Source organism: Nannobrachium achirus, assembly GCF_963921795.1.
Source record: "Nannobrachium achirus genome assembly, chromosome: 13".
In the NCBI taxonomy this organism is placed as follows: Eukaryota; Metazoa; Chordata; class Actinopteri; order Myctophiformes; family Myctophidae; genus Nannobrachium; species Nannobrachium achirus.
In genome coordinates, this window is record NC_137833.1 from 47,911,142 (window position 1) to 47,930,480 (window position 19,339).

General features: G+C 43.5%; 2 protein-coding genes across 2 annotated transcripts in view; one reads left to right on the forward strand and one right to left on the reverse strand.

Annotated features, from left to right (window-relative positions):
* hps1 (HPS1 biogenesis of lysosomal organelles complex 3 subunit 1) overlaps positions 1–6,597 on the forward strand; it is a 56,884-nt gene extending 50,287 nt beyond the window's left edge. Inside the window, exons 13-17 of the mRNA XM_080739757.1 lie at positions 1,702–1,766; positions 3,923–4,068; positions 4,578–4,691; positions 5,045–5,127; positions 6,314–6,597. Coding sequence (XP_080595883.1) covers positions 1,702–1,766; positions 3,923–4,068; positions 4,578–4,691; positions 5,045–5,127; positions 6,314–6,476 — 571 coding nt within the window. The 3' untranslated portion in view covers positions 6,477–6,597. The remainder of the gene's footprint in view (positions 1–1,701; positions 1,767–3,922; positions 4,069–4,577; positions 4,692–5,044; positions 5,128–6,313) is intronic.
* A 3,020-nt stretch (positions 6,598–9,617) lies between these two features.
* On the reverse strand, positions 9,618–19,060 carry st3gal7 (ST3 beta-galactoside alpha-2,3-sialyltransferase 7). The gene is made up of 7 exons (XM_080739758.1): positions 18,677–19,060; positions 17,191–17,314; positions 16,186–16,535; positions 15,030–15,216; positions 13,845–13,985; positions 12,743–12,892; positions 9,618–12,207 (listed from the first exon to the last, which is right to left on the reverse strand). Exons 1-7 carry the CDS (start codon positions 18,793–18,795, stop codon positions 12,121–12,123), a joined length of 1,158 nt encoding a protein of 385 aa, XP_080595884.1. The 5' UTR covers positions 18,796–19,060; the 3' UTR covers positions 9,618–12,120.
* Between the last annotated feature and the right edge of the window lie 279 nt (positions 19,061–19,339).

A 19,339-nucleotide genomic window follows, 5' to 3' on the forward strand; every position in this document is an offset into this window, starting at 1 on the left:
GGCCCTGTGTGAGCCCTCCAATCAGCTGTCACCCGCCGCAGCCATATTTTACCATTAGACACCAAAAGTCACAAGACTTTGGTGTTTTTGAGCGGTGGTCACACCGTCTCCATAGCGTGGCCGTGTGTGTATCCGTGCGTGTGTGTGTGTGTGTGTGTGTCTGTGTGTCTGTAGCCTCTGGTGTATGTAGCCTGAGTACCCTGGGTGACACACACACACACACACACACACACACACACACACACACACACACACACACACACACCCCCCCCCCCCCCCCACCGCTCAGTTCACACGAGTGTGATTTTTCTTTTCCGGGACTTCTCGCGGGAAACAAAAGCCCTCAGAAGCATAACGTCTCATGCGATCAAAACCGACTTCCTTCTGTGGGAGGTGAGATGTCAGCGGCGGCTCTGCGGCGCCTCAAACACATGCCAAGAGCAGATGAAGTAAACCGAGGAGGGAACGACGGTCCTATAGGAAGCATTTCTCAGTTAACAACTCGAACCATGAGCATCCTCATTCTGGGAAAGACCTTTGGTGGAAATCTACAAGCTCCCGTCAACAAAGTGTATCGTCGTTGGCGGGTGGAAACCTTGTATGTCCGAAACCGTTCGTTTTCTATTTATCATTTTATAAATGATTTAAAATTTGTGATGAAGCAGGGCTTTACTTTACGAGAAAAACGTACAAATTTGAAACTTGGAGATACAAGGTTTCTGACCGACAACGAGGATATACTGTAGGGTTTAAGCATAAACCCTATTTATAATCACTAAACAAACTACAAACTATGTCTGAATGGACGGTACACTCTGATTGTCGTTGTCGGGCAGAAAACTTTTATCTCCAAAATCTAACTTTTTGTGTTTTTTTCATAAATGAACTGAAAGGCGAAAGTCTTCTGGCTGTCCGCTGGATTCTTCCTGCTTTAAACACTGCGTAAACACAGTGATGGTTCAGTGATGGTTCAGTGATGTCCGACGAGGAGCCAAACAGAACCTGGTAGTACGTATGTGTAATTATCGATCTAGATGACCATTCACCACGGCCTATTTATGAAGGAGAAACCAATATTGATACCACGCCTTCAATATTCGTGCCGTGACTCGGTCACAACAGAAACCAGGTCAATTTCCTACTGTGTTTACTAACATTGACACTTTGAATTTTCATTCGTCTGTGCATTTGTTTCACAGGATCCTGGTTTTACATAACACTGCACGTGCAGAGAATGTTAAAGAGACCGGGGCTAAAATGTCTAAAAGGGCCCTTTGGTGAAAATATTGAAAATAGCAGACCTCCAAGCTGCGACGCATTTTGAGTGCGCTATTTTCAGTGCGTGATACCACACTAAACTAAGCATAATCAACAGAGAGTACAATTCTTTCAACACGAGATGCTGCATTCAAGTTCAGGATAGTTTGGACAAGGCAATTCTCTTGAATGCTTTCTTCAGGTATGGCATGGAAAGGGAGCATTTGTGTTTCTTTCACCATCGTAAAAACTGCATTCATGGTCTGGAGAGGGCACTTTTTACAGACGGATAAAAGGGCAGGGGCTCGAGCCCCCTATGATGTCTAGTGCACGTGCCTGCTGCCTGTATACAATATCTCACTCTCACTCTCACTGCACTCTCTCTCTCGCTCGCTCTCTCTCTCTCTCTCTCTCTGTCTCTCTCTCTCTCTCTCTCTCTCTCAGGGAGAAGCTGTTGGACTGGAAAGACTTTCTTTTGGTGAAGAGCAAGAGGAACATCACCATGGTTTCATATCCTCTGCTAATCTCCTGGTCCTGTTGGGCACCACCAGTGGTGTAAAGCAGTGGTTCTCAACCTTTTCAGGCTGCGACCCCCAAAATAATCATATTTTAACTGGGGACCCCCCCACCCCGACAAGCACTAAGAGTTGAGGCATTGATTACATTTTGCATAACACAGTTCTATTGTGAAAATAGCAGATCTACATGCTGACAATGCCTTGCGTTGCGAGGCATTGTGAGCATGTAGATCGACTATTTTCACAATTTCTGCCTCTAATATTTGACAATTTGGTCAATGTTTAATTTGTCGTTTTAGAGATATTAAAAAGTCCTTAAATTGTCACTTTAGAAACGTGCAGATACCCTCCATATACTTAACTCATACCTCGCGATCCCCGTAGAGCCCGTAGATTTCCCGCTGTACCGCGCTGCCATGCCCGTAGAGCCTGCATAGTTTAATTAGCTTTAATCATTATGAAAGGATTAAAAGTATTAGCGCAGATTTTCGCTGATTCTGGCTCTTTAGGCCCGCCCCCCTAACTGTATCCGGTCATTTCCGGTCTGGACCGGATCCAGCTTTCCGTATCCAGTCTGAGCCTGGGCCATAGTCCCGCCTCCATTGGTTTACTGTGTAACAGAAGTGGAAGCTACTGGGCGATGGAACGCTCGTTTTTCAATCTGATTTTTGCGTTTGGAAACTTTGATCCAGTCTCTACACGCCTGGATTATGATCCCCGCACATATCGTGCGTTTTGTGCGCGAACGTGTCCACGTGTTACCATAGCGCACAGTTGGCTTTTTTCAATGCTTTTTCATGTAAACACTGGCTGATAAGCAGAGATACAGCGTGGCAACGGATATGTCTTTTTCAATGGGGTTTTTTGTATTCGAAAGCTTGTCACCGAGTCTACACGTCTACTAGATGAGTCGCGCACAGATTGTGCACGATGCGTGCGCATGCCCACGTTAAAAGGTAAGGACAATTTGGCAGCTGCTTACTACAGCTATGTTTAAAATGGCAGAGAAAAAGTTAAACTATATGTAGGTTTCTTCACTGTTGAGTGAGAAAACAATGTTGCACATTAGGTTAATCATCTGGGGACCCATCAAAATAATTTGAGGACCCCCCTGTGGTTCTCAGGTTGAGAACCACTAGTGTAAAGTAACTAAGTACATTTACTCAAGTACGTGTACTTTTGAGTATTTTCAATACTTTTACTTCTACTCCACTGCATCTCGGATCCAAATATTGTACTTTTACTCCACTGCATTTATTTGAAAACCTTAGTTACTAGTTACTTTGAAGATATAAATTATAATATTATAAAACGTACCACTTTAGCCCTATTCTATTATAGCAGACCTATTTTATAGCAGATCTACAAGCTCGCAGCGTTGTGAGCTTGTAGATCTGCTATTTTCAAACATGTTGTACCTTTACTTACATTTGGATGCCAACACTTTTATACTTTTACTCAAGTACATTTTTGAATTCTTGATTTTTGAGTGTGACAGAGTATTTCTAAAATGCAGTAATGATACTTTTACTTAAGTAAAACATCTGAGTACTTTTCCCACCACTGGGTACTACCATGGTGTCAGGGGCTGATCACTTTGCTCATACAAATATATGCCCAGATCTCTAGCTTTAGAGTTCACATTCACACAAGACTTATCATCTTCTATTCCTTTTAATATTTCCACAGGCCTTCCCTCTACTCCCACTGCTCTTCAGCAAGAGCTGCATTATTTAGGGAGTTTGACAAACGCAGGCATGCAAAAGAAAAAGAAAACACACACACACACACACACACACACACACACACACACACACACACACACACACACACACACAAACATGCATGACATAGGTGAAGGCAGCTGTTTTATTCATTAGACCAGTGATTCTCAACCTTTTTTTAATGTCAAGGTGCCCCAGTTTGATACTGTATGCATTAGGCCAGGGGTCTTCAACGTTTTTTAGGCCAAGGACCCCTTAGCTGAGAGAGAGAGAGATGAAGCAAATGGACCCTTGCAGGATTTTAGTCCTTGGCACGGAAAGGTTTGAGAACTACACATGTTAGAATGGGCCCCAGGTCTTAATGGGTAAGTTGAAACATGAACATCCAGAGCTTATATATTGTCCTTGACCCGGGTCCCCTCACGTACCTGGAGGAGTTCCCGGGCCTCATCCACTTCATCTGCGTGGACCGCTCTACCGGTCAGATGATCGCCCCGTCCATCAACGTCACGGACCGCACCACCTCGGAGCTGGGCAAGGGCCCGCTGGCGCACTTCATCAAGAGCAAGGTCAGAGGTCCATCTATGAAGTAACACGAGTTTTAAACCCCCACTCATGTCTGAGCAGGTCATTTTGACCTTTTTTTTTTGTTTTGGGGCTTTTTGCCTTTATTGATAGGACAGTAGGCTACTAGGCTGACAGGAAATGGGGGAGAGACGGGGAGTGACATGCGGCAAAGGTCGTCCGAATCGGGAATCGAACCGGCGCCGCCGCCAGGCATCCATGCCTATATGGCAATGCCTAAGTAGTATGCGCCTGGACCAGTAGTCCAGCGGGCGCCCCCCATTTTTACCTTTTTTTTTTATTTAGAAATGGAATTAGTTCAGTAAACTCTGAAAAATATTTATTTCATGTTTACAAAACATCACAGATGGTAAAAAAAAAAAAAAAAAAGACTTGAAAGGGAACATTTCTGAGTTTCCTGAGCAAACCCCATTCCACCTCTAAATCTCAAAAGCCAGGATAGCATCAGTGTCATTTTACATCATTTTGCATCACAATCTTTTATGTGGTTCAGGTGTGGGATCTGGTCAGGACCACTCGCCACTATCTCCAGAAGGGCTACTCCACCGTCACGCTGCGAGACGGGGACTACTACTTCTGCCACTTCCTCTGGTTTGAAAATGAAACGGTGAGTCAACAGAATGTCGTGTTTTGGTCTTCAGGGCTACATCACTGTAGCCTGGAATCCAGACTGATTCGCTCCGTTCATCTGATTGCCTTTGGCTTCTCAGTCTGGCCGTCTCCGTTTCATTGCTGATTGGATAGTGCTCAGCGAATCACAGTTAAGAAGGGAAGCGGCTTGTATTTTACTTTGTAAGGCTCTTGTCCTGCTTCTTTGGCCTCTGTGCTGTCTACGGAACTCGCCTTCGGCTTGTTCCTACAGCAACACAGGAGTGCCCATAATCATGATAACACACACCCTCTTGTGTAATATTGCTTAAATAATGACCCACTCCCCTTGCGTGATATCTGACCAATCAGGGTTATAAACTGGAGGCTGTGGACCTGCCCATCCTGCCTGATGACTCCGCCCCCATAGGAATGCTAGCCTGGGACTATTACAGGTAAACCTGCATTCTGTTCATTCATTTCCAATATCTGGAATAGATGTCATCAATCATTAGTCAATCACTAGTCCATTAAAGGTTGATGTAAGCGAAAATAGTCTATATAAATATGTAAAAATGTAAAAATACGTGTTCATGTCGGGATACCAATTTCATCCAATAAGGAGAGAGGACCGCACGAAGATTATTCCTATTTTGTCTGCTCATTTCTGTGTTTCATCACATCTCTTTCACTTGTTTATCCTTTGTGCTTTCTTTGTGCTTTCGTTATCGAATGGCACGGGGAGAACCCTGTTACTGAACAAACACCATAGCAATGATCTATCTTACTATAGAGATATTTAACACTTTTTAACATAAAACTTTCACGTGCTGAGTACTTCATTATCGTATGACAGAGAATAACGGTTTATTTGTAATTTGTTTTGCGCGGTCGCAAGCTCACGATGCGCTGTGCCACACTGTGAAGTGTTGTGTTGCACGACAAAGCTTGTTCTTTAAAAGTAGTACGTAGATCGACGAGCTTGTGGATCTGCTACTTTTGATGCTTCTGTGTGATGCTGAGCTGTAGTATGATCAAGTGGGGGTGGGGTTTTCTTCCCTACAGCGACGATATATGACATAGGCGCACAACTGCGTATGAATCGAGCTTTAATGAGGCATTTTGCTGAAGACCTGCATGTAGTGTTTATTTCATCGACTAAAACTATGACGAAAATATTTCGTCGACTACCTTTTTCACTGATGAAAACTAAACAAAAACTAAGCCATGATGGCTAAAGCTAAGACTAAATTATTGACAATTTCATCAACAAATAAAAACTAGACTAGGATGTTAGGGCGGAACTAGTGGAGAAGAGATCCAGACTTTTTACTATGGTGAAAGAAATGCAAAAGCCTGCTTTCCATGCCATACCTGAAGGCAGCATTCAAGAGAATTTTCATGTCCAAACTCTCCTAAACTTGAATGCAGCATCTTACAGTATGTACTATGTTGAAAGAATTACCCTCTCTGTGTAGAAATCCATGCCGTTACGTCACATCTCCAGTATTGACTTGCCTTGACTATGCTTAGTTCAGTGTGGTATCAAGCACCGAAAATAAAAATGTTGACATTTTCGGCAAAAGTTAGAAAAGTCTCTAACATGCTCTGCACGTTCCTGCCTGCTTGTCTCTGCTGCAGGAAGCTGCTGCGCTACTACAGCAAGAACCACCAGGGGGAGCTGGTGAAGTGCTACGAGCTGCTGACGGTGCACCTGGGCGTCATCCCCACAGAGTGCATCCTGCAGCACTGCAAGCAGCTGGCCAGCAAGCTGTGGGAGCCCTCGCGCAACCCTCTGCTCTAGAGCACCGCTGCCCAACCCTCTGCTCTAGAGCAGGGGTTCCCACTCCTTTTTAGCTCAAGACCCATAAGAGAAGTCAAGACGTTTGTCCGGGACACAAACTATAGTGAAAACAGCAGACCTATTTCGGCTGTTTTCACCACTTCTTAAAGATTTGTTGTCTAATTTATGGAATTGTCTTTCATTTATTGATGAAATTACTTTCGTGACAATCGTAGTTTTTTGGGAATGTTTTTTTGAAAAAGTAATAATTAAAAAATGTAGGAAACAAAAAATTATGGGACCCATAAAAATGTGGCCGCGATCCACAAATGGGTCTCCCGACCCAATGTTTGGGAACCAGTGAACCTTTTTCAAGTCAAGGGACCCTCAAGTTGATATTTATTTGCCCCGCAGACCCCCCTCCCCAATGTGAATGTTTTATGCCAGGGTACCTCCAGAAGCGACGATTCTAGTTAGAAATGCTCGCTTTAAAAAATAAGATGTGCACATTTTCAAGTTATATATGAACTAATTTAGCTGGGGACCCGTTGGTACTAGTGGTGGATATTGGCAAGAATCTCACGATGCAATACGTATCACGATACTTGGGTCACGATGCAATAGTATCACGATATTTTGCGATACTATTGTGATACTATTGTGATATATCAGCTTTATAATCTGAAGGCGCTGCTCTAATGTTGTTGTTTTCGTCGTTCGCAGCCATTTTCTCGAGAGACCTCACTCACTGAACCGTGAAAAGGGGAAGTAGCTACTATAGTACAGCGACATCTAGAGGCAGCAGAGTGTCAGGACCGGACTTCTACCATTGGTTCCTATGCATGGGAACTTATCTTATTTTCCTCAAAGTATTGCGATACTACAGCCTGAAGTATCGATACAGTATTGGCAAATAAACTATTGCCATGTATTGCCATATCGATTATATTGCCCACCCCTACTTGGTACCACTTTGAGAACCACTACTGTAGACGCACTGTTTCTCAATGTAAGGTTCGGGGACCACCTTGGTTCCATTTGTCGTCCGTGATCCACAAATGCTCTGTTATACATGTTTACACTTTCTTCACTATCCACACACAAATGCCGTTTGTGTGTGGATAAGAGGCCTAAAACGCATAGAAACATGTGAGCTTTTGCTAAACATCCATGCTAGCGTGGACAGGGCCTGAGAGTGCACTCTTTTACAGGTTCATTTGGTTCCATGATTTGTACAGTTACGTAAATGAACACTGATGATTTTACAGTGTGGAGGTGTGTGAGGCTAATGCATATCAAACTGGATGTGTTTGAAATTAAAACGACTGAGAACCACTGAACTAATACTGGCACCCCGAGCTACACTGTGAAATTCTCAATGAGTTACAGACCCGTAAGCGGTCTATTTGGACCCCCGGTGGGTCCCGAACCTGCGGTAGACACGACTCCCAAACGCGTTGCTCGTGCATCATTTTGCATTGCCAAGCAAATATTACATTTTGTGCCAAGGAAACGATTTAGTTTTCTTGCCGTCCCCTTTTGTGGAAATGCCTTAATGTTGTGAACTTCATTCTAATGATGCACATACATTCATACTCCTCATAAATCCACAGTAAATAGGACTTGACCGAAACCACTGATTATGTTGTTGTCTAGCACTTTTATTTATTTCCTCTGTTTTTAATTTAGAGCAGCCAATTGGTTTTTTTTTACCCCTTTTTCTTTCTCCCAGTGTAAGTCGTTAAGGCAGTTAACCCTCCCTCCGTCCCCTCACATTTTCTGCGTCGGCCTGTACGAGTACAGTACTGTGCTGTATGTGCAGTGACAGAGACCAGCCACCCACGCCTGGCTTCCCTCCCCTGAACATCATGTGCTTGTGTAGACCAGTGGTTCTCAACCTTTTCAGGCCGTACCTGTGACCCCCCCCCCAAAATAATAGGGGTGTAACGATACATTTTAAAAACTCTACGATACGCATCACGATACATGGTTGACGATACGATACATGGACGATATTGGTTCATTCAGGGCGATACGATTCGATTCAATCATTTAAAATCGATATATTAACTATTTAGCAAAGAAATTAAATCTGTGTGTAACGTGTCAATATTTTGTGCATGTTTTTAAAGGAAAAATCTATTATTATGGATATAAATAAGTAAACACGGTGATTCTCTAGCAAATACATGGACATTATTTTTCAACACATATGGACAAATCCGCACCTTGACATGAACACAGAGATTACACACGTTTATCGATAGACCAAGAGTAGCTATATGGAATGGGAAAGTAATGAAACCCCTCTTTTTAATTTTCCTTCTTAAAATTACTAAATACAAGGCACAAATACTTAGTTTCCATACAATCAATTATTTGCACTGCAAAACTATTCGGCACCTATTATCTGCATTGTGAAACGATACCGATACAAAGCCAAAGCGGTACGATATATGCTTTTGCATATCGATATAGTAGATCATTGCAAATTAAAATAGATTAAAATCCTTACACCCCTGCCAAATAATCATGTTTGAACTGGGACACCCCGCATCCCACACACACACACACACACACCCTGACAAGCACTTAGGAGTTGAGGCATTACATTTTGTTTGACTCCACAGATAAATATTGTGGAAAATAGCAGATCTACAAGCAGCTTGTAGATGGTTGAGAACCACTGGTGTAGACGCTTGGCCAAAGTGAATCCATTCGAACCCCTAGACTCCGGTGGATTCAAACCCCTCGACTCTGTGGTGGTGCGCAGGTACATTATTAACCCTTGCACCACACTAGCGGCCCTTGTCTAGCACTTTTTAAAACGCTGTTGTGCACTTTGTGCTATTGTTTGAAGTATTCATTCCTATTCATATAGTGTCATCTGTTTTTGTTCATTGTAACATATAATCATTATTTCATTATTTGCCTTATGTTCACTATTTAATGACAATACCGTATAGGCTGAGGCTCAACAATCAAGTGAAGTTGCTGTATTTCTATTTCTATTTGTGAAACGATTGAATCCTGCAACAATATATTTGTTTTCTCTTCTGTTATCTGTTTGTTCCTTGTTGAGGACAGAACTTACAACAGTACAACACCCTCTATTTATTTCAAATATTGTCTTATATACTGCATGCTTAACAAAAAAAAAAAGTAATAAGTCACTTTGTCTGTTGAACTGTTATAAACTTGATACAGTACGGTAACATTCGTCTCTGATTAATTATTTATGTCGTCATCACTGCGAAATGCCTGTGCACATAGTGATTATTTCTCAGGGACTAATTATTCAGCCATGTGATCACTAATTGAGTGAACAGCTGGTGAGGCTGTTCAGTGAACACGGAGGAGGAAGTCTAAAGCTTAACCACTTAATCCCTGTTTTCTACTTTGTCATACGACGGTGTCGCCGTGGCCAAAATAGACGACCTACAAGCTCACTGGGCGTTGCGTTGTGGCGCTTTGTGAGCTTGTAGGTCGGCTATTTCCGCAGTTTTTTTCCCACCAGGTGTAACTTCTTGCCCAAAATAGTAGTCCTGGGCCTCGAGACAAGACTTGTTGACTCAGACACAATGTTCAAATGCTTTCGCGTAACAGGCCCTATGTATGATACGTAGAAAATATAGCGATGTCTCCCCGCATTTCCGTTTAGCTTATGCAGTCGCGTAAATGAGTGCTTTACTGGAAACCTCATACGTCCAAAAACTGTTTCTTGACAGGTTTCAAATTTAAAAACTGCAAAGGTCGCTTCACGCCGCGTTGCAAGCTTGTGGATCTGCTGCTTTTGTGTGACACCATAGTGTTGCTGTTAATTTACGAAAAAACAGAAAAAGTCTTGACGATTTTTGAAAATCCATTTTCATTAACAGAAACTCTACCCCTTAACAAAGTTAGGGGGTTAAGGGGTAGAGTTAAGCGTTTCTGTACAATTTGAAGATTGGGAAAGAGTCTGGAAAGGGTCTGGCCTGAGAGACGATACCACCAGTAAGACTCCCTAATCGGGAGATAAGCGACCGTCACGTCACATACACAAACTTTAGAAGGCAATCGTAGCCAATCAGGAGGGAATATGGGAAATGGGACAGATCCAAGTTGATGACATGACTTTAGAGATTTGCGTGATTTTAGGCCAAAGTCTGTAGGAGCAGTGTCCAAAAATGTGTTTTGCAAAAATCGGCCTGATGGTGGCGCTAGAAGAGGGCCATGTGAAGTCAGGGCTGGAGGTTGTGATTTGCCATGCATCCAAGGACTGTGTGTGTGTGTGTGCAAAGTTTGGCATTGATAGGGCCAACAGGGGCAAAAGTGTGACGTGACGTGACAGACGGAAGGACGGACGGACAGCCGGTGGAGCTTTTCGGGGAATAGGCAGGTCGAACGTGGTTCATTTCTGTTCCGTCGCACAGCGGTGACGCTCGCCAGAAGGAACAAATCTTCGAGCTGTGTGGCATCGCTAATCTGCCTTCTCCGTTGTGTCATCTCAGTGGCTCATTTATAACCCTCGGGGCAGAAGCCAGGCATGTGAACCGCCGGCCGCTTCCAGCCCCATGCAGCACAGATGGAGCTGCGTGGGTCTCCTTCTCACTCAGGGAATGTGTTGTTGTAGATTTCACTGATGAATTGTCCCCACAAGTCAGTGCTTTACTCCCTTTCACAGCCAGTGGTGGGAAAGAAGTACTCGCATGTTTTACTTAAAGGGGCACTCCACCACTTTTCAACCTATGTTCATATAATTGGTCCTCACTCAAAAATCGATTTTCTTTTTTTTTTTTCTCTCAAAGGAGGGCTGTGGGCAGGTCAGAAACCCATCGTCTTGTGACATCATCGATTGCCAATCCAGCTTATAGAAACTGCAGGCTTTCTATTCCTGAAAAGTAGCAATTTTAAAGTGGAAGCCATTGTTCTCGCGATAATAAAAATCTAAATATTTTTTTCAAAAATATTGTTTTTTTTTGGGGGGTGGGAAATGATGATGTCACAAGACGATGGATTCTGAACTTCCCACAGCTCTCCTAGGAGACTTGGACTGAGTAGAAAAAAATTGTGATATTTTATCATGAACATTAGTGAGGACCTATTATATGAAGACAGGTTGAAAAGTGGTGAACTACTCCTTTAAGTGAAAGTATCAATGCTGCAATGTAGAAATACTCTGTTACAAGTGAAAGTCCAGAATTCAAAATTTACTGGAGTAAAAGTACAAACAAGTATTGGTATCAAAATGTAGACTACTTAACACATCGGGTGCCCACGTGGTGTCTACGCGTCAATCTCTTTGATCTTTACGAGTGCCCAACGACGCGTTTGACGCGTTGTACAGTAAACTATACTGTAGCTACTGCACTTGGCTACCGCGGTGATGAAACAGGACATACTCGGATTACATTTACTCAGATTACTTTTCTCGCCAGTACTCTCGCCGGTAGGTAAAATGACACGTTGCCATGGGCACCAGCAAATTAGACGTCAGAGATCACGTGGGCATCCGATGTGTTAAAGTACCAAAAGTAGGAAGTAGTCATCATGCAGAATGTCCCATTTCACAAGTTTTCAAATGTATAAAATGTATAAACCTTTTGAGAATAGCAGATCTACAAGCTTAAAATGTGTCGCGACTTGTGATGCGACACATTGTGAGTCTCTACAGTGCATTGCTTTCTCACAGCGCCCCTGTGAGGTCAGACACCGCTCCTGCAGCCACCAGATCTCTCAAGAAGAGCTTCTCAGCGCTGACGTCATGGACAACCTGTGTATTGACAATAAAGGGAAGAAATGTGCTTATTATTATGAAGGATTATGCTTGGAATTATTAACTTGAAATGATGTATAGTGTAGCCATCATGCTGTATTCATCATGGCAGCCATGTAAACAAACACATAATGTCATTTACAAAACATTGCTCTCAAGATTTTTTTGAAACATTTGAAGCGAGAAATGGATCGATGCAGTGACCAAAAATCGATTCTATTTTATTTGCCTTCCGTTTCCGTTGGGTGGAAAAGTTGACAACGGTCTCCCCTCTCGTCACCGTGTGAACAACAGAAACACAAGAAACGACAACACATAGACAGGAAGTAGAATCGCCTATCCGTGCGTCACCGCTACCTAGCGAAATTACATGGACACTACATCATTTCATGCCCTGAGGCAGCTTCTTATGAACGCTGGATAAAAAGCAAAACGCAGCGGCGATGTGCCGGGACCTCGTCGTTTTCTCTACAGAGCGTTGTCGTCTGAACATGGCCAGAGTTGAGCTAGCCTAGTAGTGGCCTCGTGTTACCTGAACCTTCATGGCTTCCATGCGAATGGTCTCGTAGTAGTGAAGCCTGGCTTCTGGGTGCTGCATGTCGTAGCCAAACCCCGCCAGGCTCACCTGGTCGCACAACTGCAAGGCCATCACCACAGCACTGGCACCTAGCGTGGGCACCATCTGTATGGCAGGAGAAAAGACACCTCTATGCATATCCAACAGATTTAAATAAGCATTTTATTGTATGCTCTGCAACCATTAATTTATTAACCACTTTCAACGAGGCAACCCTATTTTGTGAATGTCATTATAGGTGATCATTTTCAAACATCTTTTCGTAGATCCACTATTTTCGCTGTTTTAGAAATGGGGCTTAAAGGTAAGGTTCACCCCCAAAATGACTTTTTTTTTTCCTTCTATTGATTACTCACCCCGTGGAGACTTGAGTTCAGTAATATTATTAGTTTTTTGTTGCATTCCTAAGACATAAATGTATTATAGTAAACTTAGCCTAACGGTTTCCCCATCCAGTGCCATGCATTTGGATCCGGAATCAATGGGAACGCCAATGTGGAACGCCCTTCCACAAGCCTTAAAGGAGAGCAAATCCCTAGCCTCCTTCAAAATTGGTATGAAAAGTCACCTTCAGACAGCTGCTACCCATGACTTGTAAATAGACTAAGCCCCCATGCTCCCCCCCTTTTCTATTTTTCTGCCTTTGTATTTGATGTTATGCTTTTGAAACTGATATTATCCTAGATAAAGTACTATGTTCTATCCGTCTGTCTTTCAATGTTATATGAGATACTTAAAGTGTGGTTCCTGTGGAATAAGCCTCGGCTTTCTAGGATCTCCTTTTAGTTGACCTTGTACCAGTGATTTGTACTGTCATGAAACTGTACTTTTTTCTATTGCAAACTTCTAATAAATTCTTCAATCAATCAATCAATGGGGGTACATTTACTATAATCACATTTTTGTCTTAGGAATGCGACAAATACAAAAAAAAAGAATATTGAACTCAAGTCTCCATGGCATGAGTAATCAATAGGAAAAAAAGTCATTTTGGGGGTGAACTACTCCTTTAAGTGGTAACTTATTTTTCGCCACCTCCTATCTCTTTCTGACTGACCTTCCCCTGGTTGTGAGCATAGCTCTGTAAGGCCTGTCCCGTCCTGTGGACGATTTCCGGGTGGAGAATCCTGAAGTTCTCGGGCCTCAGGGGGATGTCCTCCACCACCTCCCTCCAGAACCACAGCTTGGACCAGAAGCTCTACACAGCATCCACATGGAGACACACCAGTTACTACTGAGTAAGACTGGGACAACATTTTCCACGGCCACGGACCCCTTGGCTGAGAGAGATGAAACGGGCAACCCACGCTACATATTGTGTAAAATCGTGTTGCAGATTAAAGATTAAACCTTTTCATAGATGGCTTTATAGACTTGTTTGACAGCACTGTCATGAGTGTACTGTATGTTGGATTCATGTTAACTTGTGTATTCAAACATTTAAACAGTCAGTACTTTAGTAAACTTGACCTTTCACTTTGTACAGTACTTAGTCTGCTTGTTTTTCCATCTACAACAACTTACGGTGTTGTGGGCTTATAGATCGGCTACTTCACTACTTCTTAAACATTTGTTTTCTAATTTATGAAATTTCTTAGATTTTTGTATTTATTTTATTGTTCGTTAATGAAATTACTTAGATAAATCATTGGACATTTTTTATTCACGAAAATCTTAGCTTTTGGGGGAATGTTTTTTGAAAATGTTTTGAAATAATTAAAAACAAAATGGTTCCCAGTGTTTGGGAACCAGTGATTTAGAGCAGTGGTTCTCAACCTTTTCAGCCCGGGACCCCCAAAATAACCATATTTTAACTGGGGACCCCCCACCCTACGAGCACTAAGAGTTGAGGCATTACATTTTGTATAACATGGTTCTATTGTGAAAATAGCAGATCTACATGCTCACAACGCCTCGCGTTGCGAGCATGTAGATCGGCTATTTTCACAATTTCTGCCTCTAATATTTGACAATTTGGCCAATGTTTAATTTGTCATTTTAGAGCCAAGAGGTATTAAAAAGTCTTTAAATTGTCACTTTAGAAATGTGCAGATACCCTCTATACACTTAAACCATGTGTTGGTTTGTTTACTGTTGAGAGAGAAAGCAATGTTGCAGATTAAGTTAATCATCTGGGGACCCCCCAAAACAATTTGGGGACCCCCCTGGGGGTCCCGAGTCCCGACCCACAGGTTGAGAACCACTGACTTAGAGGTTGTGCTTTTTTCTCTCTCTCGCCCACCAGAGGTTGTTTGGTGACAACGGAGGTGAGCCAGTCCAGATCCAGGCTCTTGAAGACCACCAGAGCGACCATGGCAGTGTTGGCGTAGTCCCCAGCGGAGTGGGGGGCTCCCTCTGGGTAGACCAGGCGGACCGTGGTCTTGGAGCCAGCGTCTCTCTCAAAGCCCGGTACAGGAGCGTTGTTCAGCCTGGAGAAAACAAAGAACACAAGGTAAATGTTCAGACAGACATCTGCCCACATTCATTGAGGACAAAAATTGTTTCCATGTAGATCGTCTAATTGAAGTATTTTAAAATGTTTTTAAAAAAAGTTAAAAAGGCAAAGAAGTTTAGCTAATGCATGGATGAAAATATAGCTCCTCGTATATTCATATTCTAACTTCGTAAATGAATGCCTTACTTGCGCACTACAGCGTCACACACCAGTTGGAGTAAGGCTGCCACCTACAGGGAAAACTGAAACTGCTTTTTTCTCGTCACAGGGGATAGGGCGGAAGTCCTTATATGGACCAAACACTCTATAGTAGTACTACTAGTAAGACGCCTCAGGGCGACAAGCGACCTCGCCCTAATGGGCGAGGTTGCGCCATGTCTTGGCCATCTGGCCAGTGATGTATATCGGACCAGTTATCCATATATGGAGACCCCTGGTACCCATGTGAAGATCCATGTACTGTAGTGTATATATAGAGATATGCCCAAACATGCTTACTCAGTCATTTGTTATGTGAAAGTCCTATTATGTCTATGACATCTGACATCATACCCTTATGCCCATACATGGAGATGCCTGTCTGTAGACAGCCACACAGATATGGCGGAGCGGCAAACCCATTCTGTTAGAGTGGTTCCCCTGACATCACAGTGATGTCAGAGCATGATGTCAGAGCGCAAACCCATTCTGTTAGAGTGGTTCCCCTGACATCACAGTGATGTCAGAGCATGATGTCAGAGCGGCAAACCCATAGACCGCAAAAAAGTGTACACGTCCAGACGGAGTCAGCATGTGCCGTTTGACATACTAAACTGCGACCTTCGGTCACGATCAGAACATAGACCCATTTTGATATTTGAATGAAATGAAATCACTTATCATACCTTTAAAATATCATACTGGTCTAATTTTACTGGCCAATATAACGCACACCAACACCAACCTGATGACGACGTCATACTGGTCGATGTGCGAGCCGAGGCGGCTGCCGTGAAGCACGCCTCCGCTGCCCACCACCACGCAGTGCCTGCAGCCGCCCCCCCTCCCCCGCAGGGAGGCGGGCAGGCCGGGCCGGGGCAGAGAGGACAGCGCCGCCGCCAGATGCTCCTCGCTACCCCGGAGTCCCAGAGGAGGGGACAGCTCCCAGGGGGACGTCACCCAGCTCTGCCCCGGCTCCACGAACACGGGGACGTCCGTGAGACCCGCGGAACAGGACAGGGCTTTGAGGTGGTCCGCACTCCATCTAGGCTGGCAGGGGCCTGATGGCAGCGAGGCCGACTGGTTTAGGAAGAGCTGGAGAGAAGGAGAGAGAGGGGGGGGAGGGATAAAGAAATGGTTTGAGCAGTGGTTCCCCAAACCTTTAAGCTCTGGACCACTAGCATATGAAGAAACCTCTTATCTCCTTATTTTAACGTTTTGTTATTTCACAAATGAACGCCCTATTACTTGATCAGACTTCAGTCAAAAACAGCAAAGATAATCTGCAACTTTTTCAATTTTTTAATATGAATCCTTAGAAGTAACGGATTGATTGATTATTTTACTAGACAAAAAGGGAGAACAGTAAAAGCTTAGTCAATACAATAGAAATATAGTTCAGTACAAGTACAGTTAAACACCCTGCCTAAAAGGAACATAATAAGTCAAATGTAAAATAACTTTTACATAGGTTTCCACAAGACAGAGACCATATTTCGAACAATGCTCATTGCTCAATGACCACCCTTCCATATTCAAATGTAACATTAATGATCCTAAAAGCTTAAAGCTCACAATGTGTTACACTATGATGCATTTTGAGCCTGTAGATCTGCTATTTTCAGCGCGTAATACTGCACACAACTGGGGTAAGTATCAAGCCCCACGTATATCAAGATTATTTTCTCCCCAGTTAGTTTTAAAAACATATTCTTGATGTACTTAAAATATGATATATTATTCATTGTACCAGATCTTTGGGCTCTTGTGGGCCATCAGTGGCTGTCAGCCTATCAGGAGGGTAATATGCTGGGATCAGAATAGCAGCGTAGCATCCCACCAACAGCAACACACTCAGGATGAGGTTGTTGGTCCTGCACAGTGGTGGAAGAAGTCAGGCACGTGCACACATAGACATCAAAGGGGGCTTGAGCCGCTGCCCTTTTATCTGTCTGTGGAAAAAGTGCCCTCTCCAGACCATGAATGCAGTTTTTACTAAGGTGAAAGAAATGCAAATGCGTGCCTTGTCCAAACTCTCCTGAACTTGAATGCAGCATCTTATGTTGAAAGAATTGCCCTTTCTGTGTAAAAATTAAGCATCAAGCGTTGCAGCGCGACTCGTTATGAGATTGGGGGTCTGCTATTTTCAATATTTTCACCAAACGGCCCTTTTAGAAATTTCAGCCCCTGCCTCTCTAACATTCTCTGCACGTCCCTGGAAAAAGTACTTTTGTAAAACTACAAAATATACTTTATTATATATCATACTGTGTTTCAAGAATGTATGCAAATATTTTGAAGATAGCAGATCTACCAGCTCATTAAGCTGCGCATTGCGTTGTGAGCTTGTAGAGCGGCTATTTTTAAATAGCCAAAGTTTAAATAGGGCTAAAGTGGTTACTGCATGTTTTGTAAAAATCAAACCTCGGTTCGAAGTGGAGCGGTGAATTTGAGCAGCTGTACCCTATGTGAGTGGGTGAGTGAGTGTAAACTGTGCCTGTGAGTGAGTGGTGAGTGTGCCTGGCCTGCACAAAACAGCGCCCCTCCTTTAACTAGTGTTTTGTGTGTGGCCACTCAAGGTATTGCCAGACTACGGACACGGCCACCCAGCCAGCCACCCAGCCAGCCACCCAGCCACATACCCACAGACATACCTGTTCATTGGGAGCGCTTTCACCGCTCCAATAATAATCAAAATCTACAGTTTTCAAATGATTATAGTGGAGTAAAAGTACAATATTTGCCTCTGGGACGTAATGGAGTTGAAGTAAAAGTATTGAAAATCGGAAATACTCCAGCAAAGTAAAAGTACCTCAAAATTGTACTTAAGTAGCAGTACTTGAGTAAATGTACTTAATTACTTTACACCACTGGACCTGCACCCAAAAGCAAGCGAGGAGGAGGAGGGGGAGAGCAGTGAACAACCGTGTACACAACATCAGCTGACAGACAGTCCCACACATAATACAGGCAGAATCATGCGACTCAAGTACAGTGTTTCTCAAACTTTTACATTTCAAGGTCTCCCCTTAACTCTGACAGTGTACAAATGGAACCAAATGGACCCGCCAGGGTCCATTTGGTTCCATTTGTACACTGTCAGAGTTACAGACTTGCATGGGTCAATTTAGACCCCCATAAAGGAACCCACAAAGTCCCTGGAATCCACTTTGAGAAGCACTGCTCAAGTACACAGCAGGATACATTTACAGAAGACCTTTATTGTTTCGTTTTACCTGCTGATGAAGAATTCTGCCGAGTCTGTCTTCTGGTCCTCTGGTAGCCTTTGGATGACAGATGTTATTAATGCAGTCTCACTGCTCTCAGCTGAGTCCCCTACACTCAGAGTCACCATGGCAGAAGTACATCCACCCAGTTAATCATCTAACCAACTCATTCAACTAGAAAACATAACACTGCCTCTTTCACTGCCATACATAGGCCGCACAACAAGCCTATACAATCTCTCAGAAACTGAAAAGGACAAATCTGAGGAACGGGACATTGACACGTGCAAAATAACTCCGGCCCAGGCCTGAAAGAGGTTTCAGACACTGTTTAGTTTTCTGTTACCCTGGTCCAGAGATAGGCTCTAAAATGGCTGCTGCCCCAGCTTTCTGTCCTCACTGAAGTCTGCCTCTTCCCTCAACCACATGGTTAATCATTAACATGACACTGTCATGCCTTGGGAGGAGGGCAGCGGAGTATGTCACATGACATGGCGCGTGAGTGTGCATGTACAGTATGTGTGTGTGGGGTGGGGGGGGGGGGTGGGGGTGGGGGGGGGGTGCACTTGCATCAGTAGAAAAGGCTTGGATCTATTCTGCATCTAGCATGAGGCAAGAAAGACCCAAATCCAAAGTGAACCTTTTTAACTCAAGGCTTTGCTTCTGGGGGTC